Here is a 20,409-nt window from a genome sequence, read left to right as displayed (position 1 = left end):
TTTTATGTCTTTTAGATGAGAAATGTGTGCTTTGTATGCAATTCACCCAACAGATCTCAGTCCTGAAGTGTAAATTTAATGAGGGTTCAAGCACCGAGGGTGCCGAGGACAGGCGGTGCAAGGGCACCGCTGGTGCCTTGGACCCTATTGAAACCCTAGGGTTTATTATTATTATTATTATTATAAACGGTGCAGACGGTGCAAGGGCACCGACTGTCCAAGGCACCAGTGGTGCCTAGGACCCTATTGAAACCCTAGGGTTTATTAGGGTCCGAGCACCGAGAGTGCCGAGGACAGGCGGTGCAAGGGCACCGACTGTCCAAGGCACCAGCGGTGCCTCGGACCCTATTGAAACCCTAGGGTTTATTATTAGGGTCCGAGCACCGAGGGTGCGAAGGACAGGCGGTGCAAGGGCACCGACTATCCAAGGCACCAGCGGTGCCTAGGACCCTATTGAAACCCTAAGGTTTATTATTATTATTATTATCATTATTAGGGTCCGAGCACCGAGGGTGCGAAGGACAGGCGGTGCAAGGGCACCGACTGTCCAAGGCACCAGCGGTGCCAAGGACCCTATTGAAACCCTAGGGTTTATTATTATTATTATTATCATTATTAGGGTCCGAGCACCGAGGGTGCCGAGGACAGGCGGTGCCAGGGCACCGACTGTCCAAGGCACCAGCGGTGCCAAGGACCCTATTGAAACCCTAGGGTTTATTATTATTTTTATTATTATTATTATTTTTTTTTTTTCTCCCGTAAAGTAAATTGGCTTTTTGGCGGCCTTATCATACTCCAAAACGCGTGAAATTTGGCATGCACATCAGGACTGGCGAAAAATTTGATATTTTATGGGAGTTGCGCATGTCCAAGGCACCAGCGGTGCCTCGGACCCTATTGAAACCCTAGGGTTTATTATTAGGGTCCGAGCACCGAGGGTGCGAAGGACAGACGGTGCAAGGGCACCGACTGTCCAAGGCACCAGCGGTGCCTAGGACCCTATTAAATCCCTAGGGTTTATTATTAGGGTCCGAGCACCGAGGGTGCGAAGGACAGGCGGTGCAAGGGCACCGACTATCCAAGGCACCAGCGGTGCCTAGGACCCTATTGAAACCCTAAGGTTTATTATTATTATTATTATTAGGGTCCGAGCACCGAGGGTGCGAAGGACAGGCGGTGCAAGGGCACCGACTGTCCAAGGCACCAGCGGTGCCAAGGACCCTATTGAAACCCTAGGGTTTATTATTATTATTATTATTATCATTATTAGGGTCCGAGCACCGAGGGTGCGAAGGACAGGCGGTGCAAGGGCACCGACTGTCCAAGGCACCAGCGGTGCCAAGGACCCTATTGAAACCCTAGGGTTTATTATTATTATTATTATCATTATTAGGGTCCGAGCACCGAGGGTGCCGAGGACAGGCGGTGCCGGGGCACCGACTGTCCAAGGCACCAGCGGTGCCAAGGACCCTATTGAAACCCTAGGGTTTATTATTATTTTATTATTATTATTATTATTTTTTTTTCTCCCGTAAAGTAAATTGGCTTTTTGGCGGCCTTATCATACTCCAAAACGCGTGAAATTTGGCATGCACATCAGGACTGGCGAAAAATTTGATATTTTATGGGAGTTGCGCATGTGCGTGGCAAAATGGCCCTTTTGCGCCACCTGCAAACTTGAAAAAGTAGTCATTAGGCCAACTGCCACAATGTTTCATGTACAGCTACAATATTTGGTGGGCATATGCAGAACATCAGGACACACCAAAAAGTCAATTACAGCCACGCCCTAAACCCAACAGGAAGTTGGCCATTTTGAATTTGCTGTAAATTTTTCAAACTTAATCGCTCCTCGGGAAAAGAATTGTCTTTTTGGCGGCCTTATCATATTCCAAAACGCGTGAAATTTGGCGTGCACATCAGGACTGCCGAAAAATTTGATATTTTATGGGAGTTGCGCATGTGTGTGGCAAAATGGCTGTGTTGCGCCACCTGCAAAATTGAAAAGTGGTCATTAGGCCAACTTCCACAATGTTTCATTTACAGCTACAATATTTGGTGGGTATATGCAGAACATCAGGACACACCAAAAAGTCAATCACAGCCACGCCCTAAACCCAACAGGAAGTCTGTCATCTTGAATTTGCTGTAAATTTGTCAAAATTAATTTCTCCCGGCAAATGAATTGACTTTTTGGGGGCCTTATCATAAACCAAAACGCGTGAAATTTGGCGTGCACATCAGGACTGGCGAAAAATTTGATATTTTATGGGAGTTGCGCATGTGTGTGGCAAAATGGCTCTATAGCGCCACCTGCAAAATTGAAAAAGTGGTCATTAGGCCAACTTCCACAATGTTTCATTTACAGCTACAATATTTGGTGGGCATATGCACCACATCGGGACACACCAAAAAGTCAATCACAGCCACGCCCTAAACCCAACAGGAAGTCGGTCATCTTGAATTTGCTGTAAATTTGTCAAAATGAATAGCTCCTAGGGGGTAAGTCTGAGAGACCTGAAATTTGGACAGTACATGCACCAGACCTTCCTGATGAAAAGTTATCAAAAACTCGGCCATGGCGGCCCCTCAAAATACTGATCCTTCGCCATGAAACAGGAAGTGATGTCTAATTCTTCTCAGTATGCTCTGATCTGCCTGAAACTTCACATGTATAATCACACTCCAATCCTGATCACATTTACAGGCCAACATACACTCTCAGTGGCAGTGCCACCTGTTGGATGGTCAGTAAATGCTTTATAAGTAGCCTGTACATGTTCCAATCGGCCTGAAACTTTACATGACTGATCAGAGTTCAACCCTCATCACATCCACTGTTTGAAATACACTGTGAGTTGCAGCGCCACCTGGTGGATGGACAGGAAATGCTCTATAACTGCTCTGAACATGCTCCAATCTGGCTGAAATTTTACATGTATGATCAGACTCTGGTCCAGATGCGAATCAGAGGCCGACATACACTCTCAGTCACAGCGCCACCTGGTGGACATGCGTGGATTCGCCGGCCAGCGTGGATGCGAGGACCCGTCCATCGCTGCTTGCAGCTTTAATTTTCATTAGTTCTTGAAAACCATGTTTGAATTCTGAGTCAGTTTGGAAAGCTTTCCCCCGTGCCATCTATGTGTGGGTTTATATTTATGTATGAACAAATGTGAAGGAAAGAACTGTATTTCACAGTATACCAAAGTTTAAAATCTGGTGTCTGTGGCAACATTGCGGTGTTGGTGCACCGGATGCAGTGATGATCGGTTTACCAGACCTGCAGATGGAGGTAACCAGAATAATAGAGATGGAGTAGGCTCCAATAACTAAGATGATAGTTAAGGCTATGGATGAAGAAAACCTTAGAAGCATCCAAGGAAAGTCTCAGAGGCTCCAAATAGAAAAGAAAATTCAGAAGAAAAATTATGGTCCAGACACCTTTTTCTCTCCTTGCCAAAAAGTGGGTGACAAATGTTCCACACTCCAGGTTTAACAAAGAGAAACATGAGTTTGTTTCTCTCACTTGCTCAAAGTCAATTCCATGTTGTTTCATGTCATTAAATTGTCTTTGCATCTACATTTCAGCACAGCAACATGGAAATTATGGTGAGGTGAACCTCACGTGAATGAAACTAACGTGAATGTTTTCTGTGTTTCTCCTCCCCCTGATGAAGCTGGAGGTTCTAACACGGCTATCATCATTGGTGCAGTGATAGCAGCCTTGGTTCTTGTTGGTGTACTGGTGCTGGTCGTCTCGAAGATAACAGGCAAAATCGGTAGGTGGACCATGCTCTATAATCTTTAAACGTGTGTACTAAAAAATCCACTGGTCCTGATGGCATTTCTGCACTGCTTTTAAAGGCATGTGCAGAGGAGCTCACTCCAGTTTGGTGCTCCATCTTCCAGCGGTCTGTGGATACGCACACTGTTCCTGCCCTTTGGAAAAAATCTACAATAGTTCCTGTAGCTAAGAAACAATGTCCTGCTGAAAACAATGATTTTAGACCTGTGGCCCTGACTTCAATCGTAATGAAATGCTTTGAGAAGTACATGTTGTCCATACTTAAAGCAGAGGTTCATTTGGCACTTGATCCATACCAGTTTGCCTATAGGCAGGGGAGAGGCACTGATGATGCCATCAACAGCATCACCCACTTGACTGTCAAGCACCTGGAATGCCCAAAAGCATATGCAAGAATTTTATTTATTGATTTTAGTTCAGCTTTTAACACACTCCAACCCCATCTTCTCATCCTAAAAATGAGACAGATGAGTGTTAACCCTTTTTTAATTAAATGGTATCTTTCGTTTTTAACAGGTCGAAGTCAGCAGGTGAGAGTCAATAACACCCTTTCAGAATGCAAATCAATCAGTACAGGTGCCCCACAGGGTTGTGTCAGCTCCCCAGTGCTTTTCACACTTTATACAAATGAATGCACAAACAGTCTCCCTGGGAACCTTGTTTTTAAATTTTCTGATGACACCGCCATCCTCAGCCTACTGCACAGAGATTCAAACCTTTCAGCCTATTTCTCTGAAATAGAGCACTTTGTGCAGTGGTGTGATGCCCACCATCTCACCCTTAACATTCAGAAAACTAAAGAGATGATCTTAGACCCGAGATCAGTAGGGGACCACAGTCCTGTTGTTATACATGACTCACCCATTGAGCAGGTCAGCTCATACAAGTATCTTGGAGTTCATTTAGACAGCTCTTTTAGTTGGATTGTCCATGTGGAAAGCCTGTGTTCCCGTTTACAGCAGAGACTGTACTTCTTGCGCAGGCTAAGACTGTATGGTGTGAACAAAAATATTATGTTTTTATTTTATCAAGCAGTACTGGAGAGTTTAATCCGCTATGGGATGTCAGCCTGGTATGGAAACCTGACTGTAAAGATGAGAAGCAAACTGGCTCGTTTGGTGCACACGGCCATGAAGCTGATGGGGAAAAATGACTACCAATCCTTGCAGTCCATTTATGAGCGAACGGTTCTCAGGCAAGCTCAGAGGATAGTGACTGAACCGTCACATATCCTTCACTCAGAATACAAGCTCCTTCCCTCAGGCAGACGGTACAGAGTCCCCAACTGCAGACTCAACCGTTTTAAGAACTCATTTGTTCCCACCTCCATCAAACTCCTAAACAATGCTGCTTAGGCCGAAGATTGTGCATTTATTTTTAATTTTCTATAGTGTATGTTTGTGTCGTGTGACCTTGGGACATGTGCAATACTGTTTTTTTTTTTTGTTTTGTTTTGTTTTAATATTGTGTTTTATGTGCAATACTGCTTTTATGTGTTTTTATGCACAATATTGTTTTTATGTGTTTTTTGTGCAAGACTGGTAGCACAGCTTTAAGTCCAACACAAATTTCCCCAAGTGGGACAATAAAGTATATTGAATTGAATTGAATTGAATCCTTGTATTTAACGACAGTTAAGTGAAATGTATTTTTTACAGTTTTTTTTATATCAAGTAAAAGACATGAAATAGTACCTTACTAACAGGGCAGTACAGTGCTGTACTGTTATGTACATCTCACACCCACGTTTTAGCCACATGGATCGAATCATTGATATAGAATGTCGTATCAAAACTGTAATGCAACTTTTATGTAGTATAATTGCACCCAGATTACAAACCAGATTGTGCGTGTCTGTATCCTCCTTGGTTATCAGGTGCAAAGGTCTGTTATTATTGTGGGCTTCACAAGGCGCTTAAAGGTCACAGGGACCAGCAGTCTTGTCAATCGTTATCTGACAGAGGGTGTTTTTTATTGTCTGAACTAAAAATGGAATAAGATCAGTTTCTTGCTGTTTCAGGTTCTACCACAATAGTGTCTACCACCTGTGGAACGTGAATTTTGATTTTAAACTTACATTTGTAAAATTTCCATGACTGAACACAATTAGTTCCAGGCCTAATGGAAAGTTGAAAACCCCAAAATCTATATATAGAGATTCTTTCTTTGTATCTAGTAACTAATGGAGTAATTTTGGTATTAATATATAGTAAACATGCTTTTCAAAACTGTCCACAGGTGTTATGATGTACAGGGTTAGATATGTGATAAATTTTCTGTGTTTATGTAGGACTTTCCTGAACAGTGCAAATAAAGGTCTTATGAAGCAGAACATGTAAAACACCTACAGTAAAATTAGAAATGGAAAAAACCTATAAACTAAACCAATAGGTCCAGAAAATATCACACAAGGCAGACCAGAAAAAGTATATTTGAAGCTTAGATTTCTAAGAAGTCTCTGACTGTGCTTGCCCTCGATCAGGCAGACATCAGATTGTATTCAAACGCAGATTCAGAGCATGCTGTGATTATATCCATATTCAATTATGTCATCTGTGTTAACTGTATTAACAGGAGGTGCCAGAGGTGGAGCCAGGGACAGCAATGGTAACTACTTATTTGCTTTTCCTGCTCCTATGAAGTTCGAAGGCTGGGAGCTGTGCAGGACTGATTAAAAAGCATTTGACTGCTGTTAATCAGTGTTTGTCTTGCTACCATCAAATCCCACTGAAAGACTCGAACTAAAAATGTGTCAGTCTGACGCTCCGACTCAGTCCAGGCATATTGTATAGACTGATACCAGCTAAACTCAACCCAACCAGTGCTCTCCTTTATGGCAGCGTTTTGCTTGGTTTGTGAGTGACCAAAAATGGGAATACATTCTCTTTATGCCCAACAAGTTGTGTCCTTTTACACAGTGTAAACTGATTTCTACCCTCTGATTTTGGGGGGAGAAATTGGACAAAAAGAATAACTGAATTCTAACCTCACTCAGACTAAAGGCCAGATTAAAATGGTTTAGTTTCTCAGAGCATATTTTAGCTTTGTGTTGTGAGGTAGACCTCCTTTGCCTGTCAGCGATATGCCAAGTAAGTGTTGCTGTTGTAATCCCCCCATAGAGTTGGAAGTGACTTTTTCAGTCGTGTTGTTTTGCCTGAAAAGCCGAACAAACCCAAAGATATTTGAAATATTGTGCAGCAAACTAAATAATCAAATCCATCTATTAGCTATACACCCCTAATCCTCATTAGGGTCGCGGGGGGACTGGAGCCTAACCCAGCTGACTTGGGTCGAAGACGGGACACCCTGGACAGGTCGCTAGTCTGTCACAGGGCTACATATACAGAGAAGCAATCACACACATTCACACCTATGGGCATTATAGAGTTATCAGTTAACTTCAACATATTTTTGCAGCCCATAATCAATTCATTACATTCAAAAATTAGAAACAGAAAATATTTAACTTTTTTTTTTTTCAAAATTTTCAGAAGTAGTGGATTATTCATCTTATTCCTCTAAAAATGTATCCTCATTCATTTTAAAAAAAGTTTGATATGGGAACCTACCAGGGTCAAAAAATGTCACATACCAAAGGAGTGTAAAATGGTAAACGTATGATAACAGATTGCAACATTTGGGTCCTAATGTTTTTTGTCTCTGCAGTCATTGTGATTACCGTGTTGGATGCATCTCCTGCCAATAGTAAATATTTTCCTCTGCAAACATATAAATGCACATACAGAAACGTACAGATTGTGGCAGATGAGCTTAAATAATTCTTTGTCTGTGTCTGTAGGCAATCCGACTAACGACTTGCATGCACCGCTCAACCGTAAGTGCTTTCCTCTGTAAAGATGTAAACAAACACTGCTGCAAGAACAGGTTGTAGTATGTGGTGGAGCTGCAGTACTCTAATCTACTAATTATTGAAACAAATGTGGCTATTTGGATCATGAATCGCACAATTACTAAACGACTCTTACTTGACTATCAGCTTTAAAATTTTGCTTCGGGTTGTTTTCAGCATGTGCTAGTCAGTTATGTAGATGTTTTACTCCTTACATTTTCACATTTTTACATTGTTACAGGGTCTTTTACACTATGCTGCATCAACACTAGAAAGTTGTTTCACTGTGTTGAATGTATCTTCCAGCAACTTGCAATCAATTTGCTCCTCTCTGTATTGTTTTTGAGCCATGCTGCATTTATTTTTTTAATCCAATATGTTTTATTTTCCTCTCTGGTCTGTCTTAACACTGTCTGCAGTTCACCTCATTGTTGGTCGCGGCTGAGTCAGTCATTGCTTCCTATTTGCATCATAGTTAGACCTTAATATTTGCTCTGTGTTAGGGTGACCATACGTCCTCTTTTGCCCGGACATGTCCTCTTTTGAGAGGCTGTCTGGCCGGCGTTTATAAAGTCCTTCAAATGTCTGGGTTTTTGATCCCCTAAATTCCACATAACGCGAAACCGCCGCACCGCGCCGCGCTCTTGAATCATACTGCGCAGTGCTTAGAACCCATTCTCTTCTATCAGACAATTTCCACTGCACACGCTGCGGAGCGCCAGCGCCGCGTCTCTGAAGCACCGGCGCGCGCCACGGCACTGGAGATTCAGCCCGATCTCACGGGGATTCGTGAAACTGTCACGTAAGTTTTAGTTTCGGTTTCGTGTGCACCAACACGATTTCGTCATGTTTTTCGTGCCGCTCACCACAAAATGCGCACCAATGTATTTTAAACGGCGGACTTTTCGTGCCACTCAGAACATATTTCAAAAGAATGTGTATATTATATTTTTAATGTAAAACCGTGGCGAATCCAACGCTATATTTTGCATGACATCGTCCCTAAACATAACCCTAACCATAACCCTAACCATAACCTAACCATAAGCCGGTGGTACACTTACCAATTTGCATAGGAATTTCAAGAATGTCCGGCGGCCGGCGGCCGCAAACGCGATCACACAAGCAGTATACGCCGATGGACAGCTTAGATCGTCATGAATCCGCCGGTATAAACCACTTTCAGATGTGATTACCACAGCGAAAAACATTTCGTGGTGAGCGGCACGAAAAACATGACGAAATCGTGTTGGTGCGCACGAAACCGAAACTAAAACTTACGTGACAGTTTCACGAATCCCCGTGAGACCGGGTTGGGAGATTCGCTTCCTCGCAGGCTGACAGGCAGGTAGGCACACTGCGAGAGAGCACTCGAACCGAAAGAAAATGCCGAAACGCAAATGTCATTTCACTGATGAAATGCGAAAAAGTACCCCTGTTTTCGTCCGGGTCGTGCCAAATGGGAGGCAGAATGTACAGTCTGCAAAGCTGGGACTTATGTCTCTGTAGCTAATAAGAAAAGGAAAAAGAAGGAAAAAAAGAACTGTTGACTTGAGGCATTATTTCTATATTTTTTTCATTTGCCATTAGACACATTATTTTGAAGAATGGCCTAACTGAACATTGAAAAATAGGCTACCTCTCTTTTTTCTTTTTCTTTAATATTTTGAGGCATTATTTCTGTTTTTACATAATTGATAATTGGGAGGTTATTTTGAAGAATGGTACTCTACCTCACTTTTCCTAACTAAGGTGTAAGTGTCAGACTTAAGAGAGATGATTATTTCTTATTTTGTTAAACATCTGAATACATGTGTTCCTACACAACTTGAGTCAATAACTATTAAAGACTAGAGCATGCCATATTTGTATGTGACTGATTATATTGTTTAGGAGAATTGCTTTAATTTAATAAATATATTATTTATAAAGCAACTGTGAGTTTTTTGGGCTATTTTTCTGTATATCCAGGTAAAGTGTTCTTTTCTGGGGAAATCAGAATATCTGTTTGAGTTTGAAGCACAGAAAGCCCCCTGACCCCCGAAAAACCCCTAAAAATGGGGGGGGGGAGACGACTGAAAATTTTTCGCACGCGAGCTAGAAGTGTGTCCTCTTTCCAGAGAAACAGAATATGGTCACCCTAGTGTGTGTGTGTGTGTGTGTGTGTGTGTGTGTATTTGCTATAAAGGTGGGGACCTAAAATGAGGTCCCCACGGGTGGCAACACCGTTTTCTTGGCCATATTGTTGTTAATAAAAAAAATGTAAAAGTGCAAAAACGTTTGTTTAGGGTTAGGCATTGATTTGGTGATGGTTAGGGTATGGGTTAGGAGTTAGATATGAATAGGAGACAATGGTAAGTCCCCACCGGTATAGAAAAACAAACATGTGTGTGTGAGATGATGAAGGCCAAGGCTCTTCCTCCTCTGGTAAATGTTTTCCTCTCCAAAGATATAAATGTATGAAAGGAAACCAAATGTAGCAGATGGACTTAAAAATTTCCCTTTTTGTGTGTGCCTATGTGTAGGTAGCAGCGATGACTTGAAGGATGGCAAGGGTGAGTGATTTGTTTCTGTAAATATGTTGCACTGAGCTGGATTTCATAGTTTAGCGTTGTGTAGGGATGCATGAATAAAAGAAGTCAATGTTACAGATAGCCCGTATGTAATGGGGACCGAACTATTTTCAGACCGACTGATGTCTCTTCAGCAGAAACACAACCGGCAAAAAAACTGAACAAGAAACACAAGCCGTTGCCGCAAACTGAGAATTTGGTTACTTTTACAGTGGCTAAGGCTATGCTAACAGCTCGTGGCTAAGTTAGTTGGCATCCACGCCCTAGCCTGAAACAGTGTATGGAGGACAACAATTAATACTGTAATGCTTTAAGATACGGACCAGAGTAGGGAATTAAAGTGACAGAATATTGAAAGATTGACCAAACAAAGAAGAGCAGCAGCTGCAAGAGACTGATGACAGCAGAGCGTACGAACATCCTGTGATGCATCAGTCTTAATGCTAGCATACGTGTCCAGTAGTCCCTGTAAACGCAGAAGCTTAGTTATGAATGACAGGTTCAATGCTACTAGGTGCCTTATAAATATAATTTGTTCCAAATATTGGTTATCAGTTGTTTTTGAAAACAAATCAATCAGCATCATTCTTAAAAATACACGTCTATCAATCCCTAGTGTATATAGTATGCTTTATAAGCACATGGTGTACCTCAATACATTTTCTTTCATTTACAGGGTCTGAAGGATCTCTGAACAGCAGCGACTCTGGTGTCTCTTGTAAGTGTTTTTGGTCACTAATTTGAAAGACGTACTTAGCACTTTCATAATCTCTCTGAACCAGCCAGAGTTTTCAGAAGAAGATAAATGCATGTTTACTTCAGATGATAGCCTATATGACAATGCAAGAGCTGATAGGCCTTTGTGGTTTTTAAAAATATTACTTTACATTGAAAAACAATACTGCTATTTGTCCCTGCAGCAAGTGGCCGGGAAAGCCAGACTCCTGAGGCTGCGAGCCTCCTGCATAACACAGAATCAGGCTGAAGATTCTGCAAGTACCAGCATGTCCTTCAGAGTAACAAAAAGACTCACAGGAACCAGATTTACCAGTTCAAGAAATATTTCAATCACTGGGTAATTGATAATAACTAAAAGGGGAATTTAAAAAGTCCAACATCTTACAAAACAGATGGATCAGCTGGAAAATGAGGTTCTACTGAGCTGCTGAAAAGGTTTTTAAAAACAAAAGCAAAGGAAATCACGTTTCCATTCCTGTTAAAGCTGAACCTCAAAGTTATAGTGTATTTTGAATGATTTCGGTCATTGGACAGGTGAGTTTCTTCACAGGGAAGAGGTTCAATGGGAATTCAGAAGTTCAGAACTTAAATCTGAAAATGAGTCGTAACTGTGAGCCAGACCGTTAAAACCAGGTCTGTGCAAGAGAATAGAGGAGAATACAGGAGAAAGATGGAAATAAACTCGTGGTAAAGTTGTTTATAACTAATTTGATACCAAATTAGACTAAAAACCATCAGGTTGATTATGTCCCAGCAGGAGCTTTGTAATAAGAGAATTAGGCAATGTGAATGTATAAAAGAATGGGACAATTTTGTATTCTTCACGGAATCTTAATGAACTGAAGAAAAAATGTACAAAACAATATAAAAGTGCACACAAGAAGAGGGACTGGCAGCAAAGAAATTAAGGTTTAAGTGCAATTTTTCTTAATCCATACAAATTGTGGATCAGTGAAACAGCTGGAAAGAAGTTTTTACAAATGTGGCACAGTGTACCTGCAACCATTTTGAATACACGGGTATCATTTTAATAGGCTGAAAGTGATTTTTTATTTTTTTTAAATAGCAGGTAAAATGATTTCAATCTGATTACAAAAGAAGTAGAAAAACTTTTACTGCTTTCATGCATTTAATACTCTGTTGTGTAGTTTTATTTATTTTTAGCTTTTTAAGTCAGTTACCATTGTAGAAATGTCAGTACAATTGATACTAAATACACATTTTCTGATGTGTTAGCAACCTACAGACCTTTAGCCTTTTAAAGTCATCACGAAACATATGATTGCCTTGTGCAAATGTTATATTGTCTGGATTTTATATTTTTACTCCTGTGTTTTTGAGCTTTTTGTCAGTTCTTCAGATTAATTGATCGATGTGATGAAATTTACTGTTAAAATAGCATGAAGAACAATCACATTATCAAGTGAACTCCTCAGGATGAATGTGCTTGTGTGATTGCATTGACAAGCCTGTCTTTGTCAGAAATCTTTTCGGGGATTGTGAAAATTCCTGGTGACTTTGAGGATATGATGAGATAGTGCTGACATTTATTCAATATTTGCTGCTTCTGCCTTTAAATGTAAATTATTCCTACTGTTGAGTGACATAGGAAAGACACTTTCTTCTGCCTTATTTCTTAAAAAGAAAGATGTTATTATTTGAACTGTTTGTAATGCTTTTCTGTTTTTATGAGTGGGCTACTTTCATTCGGCTAGAATCAGCTTAAGTATTCACATATTGGAGAAAGTGAGAAGGGGTTTTCCTTAATAAAAAAAGACGACTTCTCTCTTGTGGGTGTTGCATTGCTTTTCTTTTATTCCATCTTGATCTATTAGACTTAAATTCAGCTGTAATAAGTCCATCCATCCATTCTCTATACACCGCTTTATCCTACGAGGGTCGCGGGAGGTGCTGCAGCTTATCCCAGCTGACTCTGGCGAAGGCAGGGGACACCCTGGACAGGTCGCCAGTCTATCGCATTGCTACATATACAGACAAACAATCACACTCACATTCACACTTACGGGCAATTTAGAATAAACAATTAACCTCAGCATATTTTTGGACTGTGAGAGGAAGCCAGAGTACCTGGAGACAACCCACACATGCACAGGGAGAACAAGCAAACTCCATACAGAAAGATCTCAGCCCAGGATTTGAACCTGGGATCCTCTTGTTGCAAGCTGAAAGTGCTAACCACTATACCACTGTGCAGCCCTAAATTACAGATTCAGATGCAAAATGTAATCATTGAAGATAACATACAGATCTGTTGGAGCTAATTAAGCACCGGTATATAAAGCTAAAAAATAACTAGCGACTGTCACAATAATGCATGTTTTTATGTATTAGAATATGCAGTCTGATAGTAAACGACACATTCGTCTGAAATGGGACATTCTGGTGAATTTTCACTGTACTTTTGTGTACTCAAAAAATAAGATCTGTATATTTCTTCAAAAGCTAGTTCTTATTGCTATTATACACACAGGGCTTAAGACAACAGCAATTGATCCAAAGTTCTTTCCAATAGCGAAATGAGATTAAAACTACAATTTCAACAGACAGTTGAAATTAAATGGCAAGAGATTTGTTCAAATGTTAATTTAACTCAACACACATGGAAATAAAAAGATGAAATAATATTTTAATTGTAATAATTTCAATAAAATAATAAATTAAAATAATTAAAATTTATTATTTTTGTAGTTTATGTGTACGCCATACGCACGTTGCGGCATGACGTCACTAGGCGGCCAACAGAAGGACTATATATATATATATACAGTCTGTGGGCAGAAGTCATTTTGAATCGCCAGCGGTTTGACCGGGGTTCGTCTACTTATCAAGCCTGTGTCTGGGCGTATTTCTCTTCCCGCTGTGTCTCCGCACACGGAGCACACCGCGTTACATCTCAGTGACACGACACCCGGACGTGTTTTTTCTCTGATATTTGTTCTCCTTTTTTTTTTTTTTTACACTTTTGTCCTTGACTTGCGGGTAAGCTAACTCAAATTGTTTCCGTGCGTTGTTCGTGCGTCGTTACCATGGTGACGGCTGGCGGCAACGGCAAGGGAAGGGGGGACGCCAAACGGAGAAGCGGACAGCTGCGACGAAAGTACAAACTGGTAAAGACCCGGGTTCGACCGGGGAACCGAAAAAAGAGCAAGGTAACCCGGCCGAAGAAGTCTGGACCGTCCAAAGTGAGTGTATCTATGTGTTTATCAAAGTTAGCCTCTCTACGGGGGCCTCAGTGCATCATCTCTAGTCAATCTGTCAGAACCAAAGATTCAAGCTTTGAAAACCGAGTAACTTGTCAAAATCACAAATCTAATGTATCTAAAATAAGCCAGATTTAGTTTTGTCACTGCTGGTGAATGATAGAATGGAATTTGTCATAAATTATTGACTTTAAGAAACTTTTTTTAATCCCGATGAAAGTTCTTTTGCCAGATATTTCTCAGAACTGTATATTACTGAAAATAAAATAAATATGCAATCATAAAGCTATAGAACAGAAAGCAAACAATACTGCAACGATTCTGAGATAATAAATACTGTCACACACAATAATGAGATATGCACATTAAATTGAAATATCTCACATTTCATTGATTAAAAAAAGTCTTTTACTCAGCAGTCTGTTTTGTAGCGTATACGTGTCTATTTTTAAAAAAATATTTTACTCCTAGCTGATCTTGATTTAGTTGATTTCATGTTTTTTTTAAAAGTTAAATGCTCTAATGTTTTTGTTACTACACTAACTTTACATTTTCATATTTTTAGCGTTATTGTTACACATGTTTCCTATTTGCATTTCTAAATCTTTGATTTCTTACTTGGCTTTTTTGTAAAAAGACTTCTATACCTTAATGTGCTCCAAGTTTAGATAAAGATTGAAGGTATTTTATAAATAATATCAAATCATACTTTTAAAATGTCATCATCTCTGGTCAAATGTGGCTTAGCAAATTTGCTGAAGTTGTTTACTTAAGTACAGTTTTGAGGTGTTTGCTGGGATATTTCTGATCTATGCTCCTTTACACTTCTACTTCATGTCAAATCATGTAAATATTCTACCTTTAGTTCCACTTTTAAATTTTTTTACTGGATGGATTAAGATTTTGTACTCAAAACACCATCAATTTATATAATCTGACACTCTTACAGATTAAACTATCCAGAAATATAGACAGTTGTTCATTATACATTAAACATCCAGCAAACACAACATTAAAACTCTGTGTAAACAGTAACACATTTGTTTTATTTCGAAATAAGTTAAATGAAGTTTGTTCTAACCTGCATTTTTTTTAAACTTTATTTTGCGGTTTTACATCATTACATTGACAGACAGATAACAAAGAGAAATTTAAAAAAATGGAAAAGTGCCCCCCCCCAAAAAAAAAAAAAAAAAAAAAATAGACAGGCAGGGACTTCTCATCATATATTGTGCTGGTTAATGCTTTGGATATGATACAAAGTCATTTTAGCAGATTGCAAATGGGTGTCAACATGTCATGATATCTACAGGTATGGCTCTAAAGTATACCTTGTGACACAAAAAGGGCATTACACTTTTTTGCTTTTCAGTACTTTAAATTGGGATACAAGTATTAGTAGTCATTCCAGTGGTAGTGTTATGTATGTTTTGTTCTTTTTGAAATGTTAGTTGTTAAAGGTGACTACCTTCAAAAAGTGCAATGACATGTTGACACCCATTTGCCCCAATGCATACATATAATTATAACATACACATACAAATTACAAGTAGTAACTTGAATTCAGGGAGCTCTGTAGTAGTTTATGGTTGATTAATTTAAAAATAACAACAATAATGTTGAATTTTACAGTATCAGTGCAGTGGGATTAAACATGTTAAATTTAATTGTACAATGTCATGTTACAAGCAAAATAACCTATACCTAAGTTATAACTTGGGTATGCCTAAGTTATACCATTACACTTTTGAAGGTAGTCACCTTTAAAAACTAACATTTCAAAAAGAACAAAACATACATAATACTACCATTGGAATGACTACTAATTCTTGTATCCCAATTTAAAGTACTGAAAAGCAAAAAACGATTTTGACATTACCCATGCCATTTTGAGTAAGAATATCTCAGGAACTACAAATATAACCCTGCTGTTTTTTTGCACAGTGATAGAAGACAGATGGAACTGTCTTGTCGAAAAATTTGGGGTCTCTGGTACCTGTCCCACACTGAGATTTTTGCAACCAAAAATAGCCAATTAAAAATCTCGTCCAACTTTGGGAGCTCATATTTTCCAAACTGAGGTACCTAGAAAGCTCCAGTTTGCTAAGTTATCACACAAGTTTTTGTAGAATGGAACCCAGGGGTGTGCAGTATTTCTAGTACTTTTAAGGTCCCAAACCCCACTTGTGAGTATCTCTTAATTTGTAGCATTTTTAGCAAGCCCCCATGGCCTGCAGAGTGTAGGGAAACACCTGGGGATGTTTGTGGGGCACTAGCTACATGCAGAGGCCTTGTTTACCAACTCACCGCTCTCTCGTATGTCTAGAGGCTGAGAAATAACCACTTAAAGATGCAAAAAACACTGGCGAGGCTTTTTATAGCCCAAATTCTGAAAATTTCAGACCCCCACAACTCAGAAACTATTTCAGCTACAGGCCTACAATTTTGCATAGAAAGTACTTTTGTGACTATCTAATGGCATGCAAATTTAGGACTAATTTGAAAATGGTGCAGCAACACCCCCAAAGAATATCTGGTCATTTCACCTGGAATGACCCCTTGAATAGTGCAGGTGATGGAGTACTTTAAATTGAATTAAACCATGGCGAATACACAAAGATGAAGCATGAACACGTTTTAGACTGCATTGTCACATATCTTCAGAAAGCTCAACCCCCAAATCCCTCTCCCATGCCATTTTTGTTTTATCCCATGATATTGGTTTCAAGTCTCCTATCATATTGTAGATCACAGATACACTCTTCTTCTCATAAGGATCCAGCTGTAGAATTGCATCTAAATGATTCTTAGGTGGTGGGAAAGGAAATGAAGGGAACTCTTTTCTGGTAAAGCTGCGTATCTGGAAATATGTAAAATAATGTGATCTCGGTATACTGTGATCATTTACGAGTGTCGCAAATGAAATAAACACGTTATCGGGATACAAATCACCAAAGAATAACAAACCATTTCTATGCCAATACTGAAATGCACTGTTGGACCCAGATGGGGGAAAGAAATGGTTAGCTGCTACTGGGAAATACCTGCTATACTGTTTTAAATCAAAATGTCTCCTGAACTGTAACCATATCCTGAGTGAAGCTTTGACAAACGGGTTTGTGAGTTGTGTACTACACCTATGTGGCAACGATGTTGTGAGTGTTGGTAGAGGGCTGGATGATAATTCCATATGAACCCAGTCTGGACCCTGCTTATTCCCATATACGTGGATCCAATAAATTAATTTTGCAATGTCAGCAGCCCAATAATACCAAAGAAAATTAGGCAATCCCAATCCTCCAGCATTTTTAGGGACCTCCAAGTATATCGTTTTCATCCTAGGGTTGGAGTTGTTCCATATAAATGAAGAAATTAGTCTATCTAGCTGTTTAAATGTTTTCATAGGGATAAATATGGGGATCATCTGGAACACATAAAGAAATCTAGGTAAGACTGTCATTTTGACTATATTATTGCGACCAGCTAACGAAATTGGTAAAATTGACCAATTACCAAAATCTTTGTTTGTTCTAATAATGACTTAAAGTTGTGTTTCTCCAAATTCTCTATCCTACAGGTAACTTTGATTCTTAAATATGTGAACATGCTGCGTTTTGTTTTGAATGGAAATTTGGAATAATCATCGTCTGGGTGGTTAATTGGAAAAAGCAGGCTCTTTGAATAGTTCAATTTGTAGCCTGAGAGGCGTCTGAACTTTTCTAGCAATGACACTAATTTTGGGATCGATACTGTTGGGTTGGATATATACAAGAGCAGGTCATCTGCGTATAGCGCCACCTTATGGACCTTACTGCCACGGGATATACCAGTGATACCCTCTTCTGCCCTAAGGACTTTAGCAATTGGTTCCACTGCTAGTTCAAACAAATATGGGGAAAGGCCACAGCCCTGCCTGCAAGACCTGTGAAGGGGGAAATAATCAGAAATATTCTTATTGGTTCATACAGCCGCAGTAGGTGCGTCATATATTATTTTAATCCATGTCAAAAATGATGATCCAAAGCCAAATCTTTCCAAGACAGTAAACAAGTATTGCCATTCAATGCGATCAAACGCTTTTTCGACATCCAAAGAGACCACCACCTCTGTGGTCTCCTCAGATGCCGAGTGCGGGGTGTACAGGATATTGAGTAATCTACGCATATTATAAAATGACTGTCTATCCGGGATGAAGCCTGTCTGGTCTGGATTAACGACCACTGGAATCACACTGTCTATGTGGGTGGCTAGTATTTTGGTGAGGATTTTGTAGTCACAGTTCAAAAGGCTTATACGAACTGCATAATAAAGGATCTTTGTCTTTTTTAAGCAGTACAGAAATTATGGCCTGGGTCATAGTTTCAGTCAATTTCTGTTGTTTAAAGATGTCCTGGTATAACTGGCTGAGTATCGGTGCTAGTATTACCGGCCTCAAGCCTAGGGGTACCTGGGCCAGTAGCATAGGTTGCTACACGGTCTTGAATGGCTGTGCAGCAGAGAGAAAAAGGACACGTTAGCATGCGGTCAGATCAGCGCCATGTTTACTCTGACGTATCGAACAGAGATCCAGAAGATTACAGACAATATGCAGAACATAGTTGCACTAATAAATATAGAATGAACAAATACAATTTAATAAGTTGTCTGCATCTTCCTAAACCCAGATCATGTACATTTGATCAATTCAACATTCCATATTCAATTCAACATCACATCACCAAAACACCAGCTATTTACGGTGCCTGTATTCACATACATACACACACAACTTCAATAAATGCAACACATGCATAACCAAGTCAGTTTTAGCAAAGTTGAAATGTAATGTCTAATGCATGATAAACTTAGAACACTAACTTACTACTTCAGACATGAGCAAACACAACGAGCTGTCTTAGAACTACAGCATCACAAGAGTGTGCAAGTACTTAATTCATATCATACAATATATTACACACATCTTCACACGTTCTCATTCCCATCTACTCAGCATTGTAAGTATTACAGTGCCTTGTAGTCGCTCCCGGCAACGCGAGGCTACGAGCTACGAATATGCAAACATACTTTACACACACACAACAAAACCACATTCACTCGGTTACCAACAGCTACGGACACAATGCTGGTCGAGTGGTTAACCAGGAAAAATACCAGTGATATTCTTATCACTTTAACGTGGTTTTCACGCTTATTTACCTGTGCAGCAGTGAGAAAAAGGACACGTTAGCATGCGGTCAGATCAGCGCCATGTTTACTCTGACGTATCGAACAGAGATGGCTTGAACTGCGCCTTCCCCACTGCTTCTGGCACAACAGTGACACCTACTGTCAGAAATAAAACATTGAAAAATCAACTGAAAGTAGAGACTGCAAAGTACTCATTACTCATAGTCTGTGATATTTTAAAAGATTTGGGGGGTGCCAAGTTTTATTAACTTTACCTATTTTAAGCTCTTTTCCCAGCCGTCACACTCTCCCCTCCTTTAAAAGATGTCTCCTGACATCTAAAACTACAGTAACAAGTAACAAGCTACATGGATTAAACTAAAGAGAAATCATGTCAGAAGTCTTGTTTGTCTTAGTCACCAGACATCAGTCTGAGGTGTCGAATACGTCCAGACCACCGGTCTTGGCATATAGTTAGTGTGTGGAAAGACTGTGTTTGTCTGTTCAGTATACATCATAGGGTAGGGCACACACTGGAACACAGAGTTGACACCTGGCATCAAAGGTTGGTAGGAAGGTTGACCCAAATGGTTATAAGTGAACATTTCTCTGCGTCGTGGTGCACGTGAGGACCTCCTGACACTTTGTTCATCCCATGGCTCTGGTGCAGTCTCTTCCTCTACATTGCCATGCCCAGTTTGGACACTATCATTTAGGTCCTGACATGTTTCACCATCACCCACACTTTGTGAAATTGTTCCTGCTTGATCCTGTGCCGGTATGTGAGCTTGGTTTTTCTCTGCAACTGGCTCTCTGTATGCTGATACAGTTTTCACTGGCTGGAAATCAGGAGCAGATGGATTCAGTGAGTACTGTGGCTCTGAGCGGGTGGCACGAGATCTAACAGGTGTCATCTTATAGACTGGTATGGGTCGAGGGCCAAATGAGTCTCCTTCGTCTGATTCTGACTCACCAGAATCCTGCTCTGATATACTAATGTCCAATTTTGTTCTGTCCTTCATTTGTCTCTTTTTTTCAGTTTCAGGTTTTTCA

At 40.1% G+C, this 20,409-nt stretch overlaps 1 protein-coding gene across 4 annotated transcripts in view; it reads left to right on the top strand.

The window, feature by feature from the left end:
* The window catches only part of LOC110969254 (ATPase family AAA domain-containing protein 2-like), an 80,828-nt gene that overhangs the window by 15,486 nt on the left and 44,933 nt on the right, over nucleotides 1-20,409 (top strand). Inside the window, exon 5 of one of the 4 annotated variants that reach the window (XM_051955121.1) lies at nucleotides 3,681-3,782. In XM_051955121.1, the coding sequence (XP_051811081.1) occupies nucleotides 3,681-3,782 (102 nt within the window). Of the gene's footprint in view, nucleotides 1-3,680; nucleotides 3,783-13,698; nucleotides 14,173-20,409 lie in introns of those variants that run through there. The other 3 variants (XM_051955122.1, XM_051955124.1, XM_051955125.1) reach the window with 3 other exon arrangements.

This window comes from Acanthochromis polyacanthus, chromosome 11, assembly GCF_021347895.1.
Source record: "Acanthochromis polyacanthus isolate Apoly-LR-REF ecotype Palm Island chromosome 11, KAUST_Apoly_ChrSc, whole genome shotgun sequence".
Lineage (NCBI taxonomy): Eukaryota > Metazoa > Chordata > Actinopteri > Pomacentridae > Acanthochromis > Acanthochromis polyacanthus.
The sequence above is the reverse complement of the archived record's forward strand: the minus strand, read 5'-3'. Positions and strand labels throughout refer to the sequence as shown.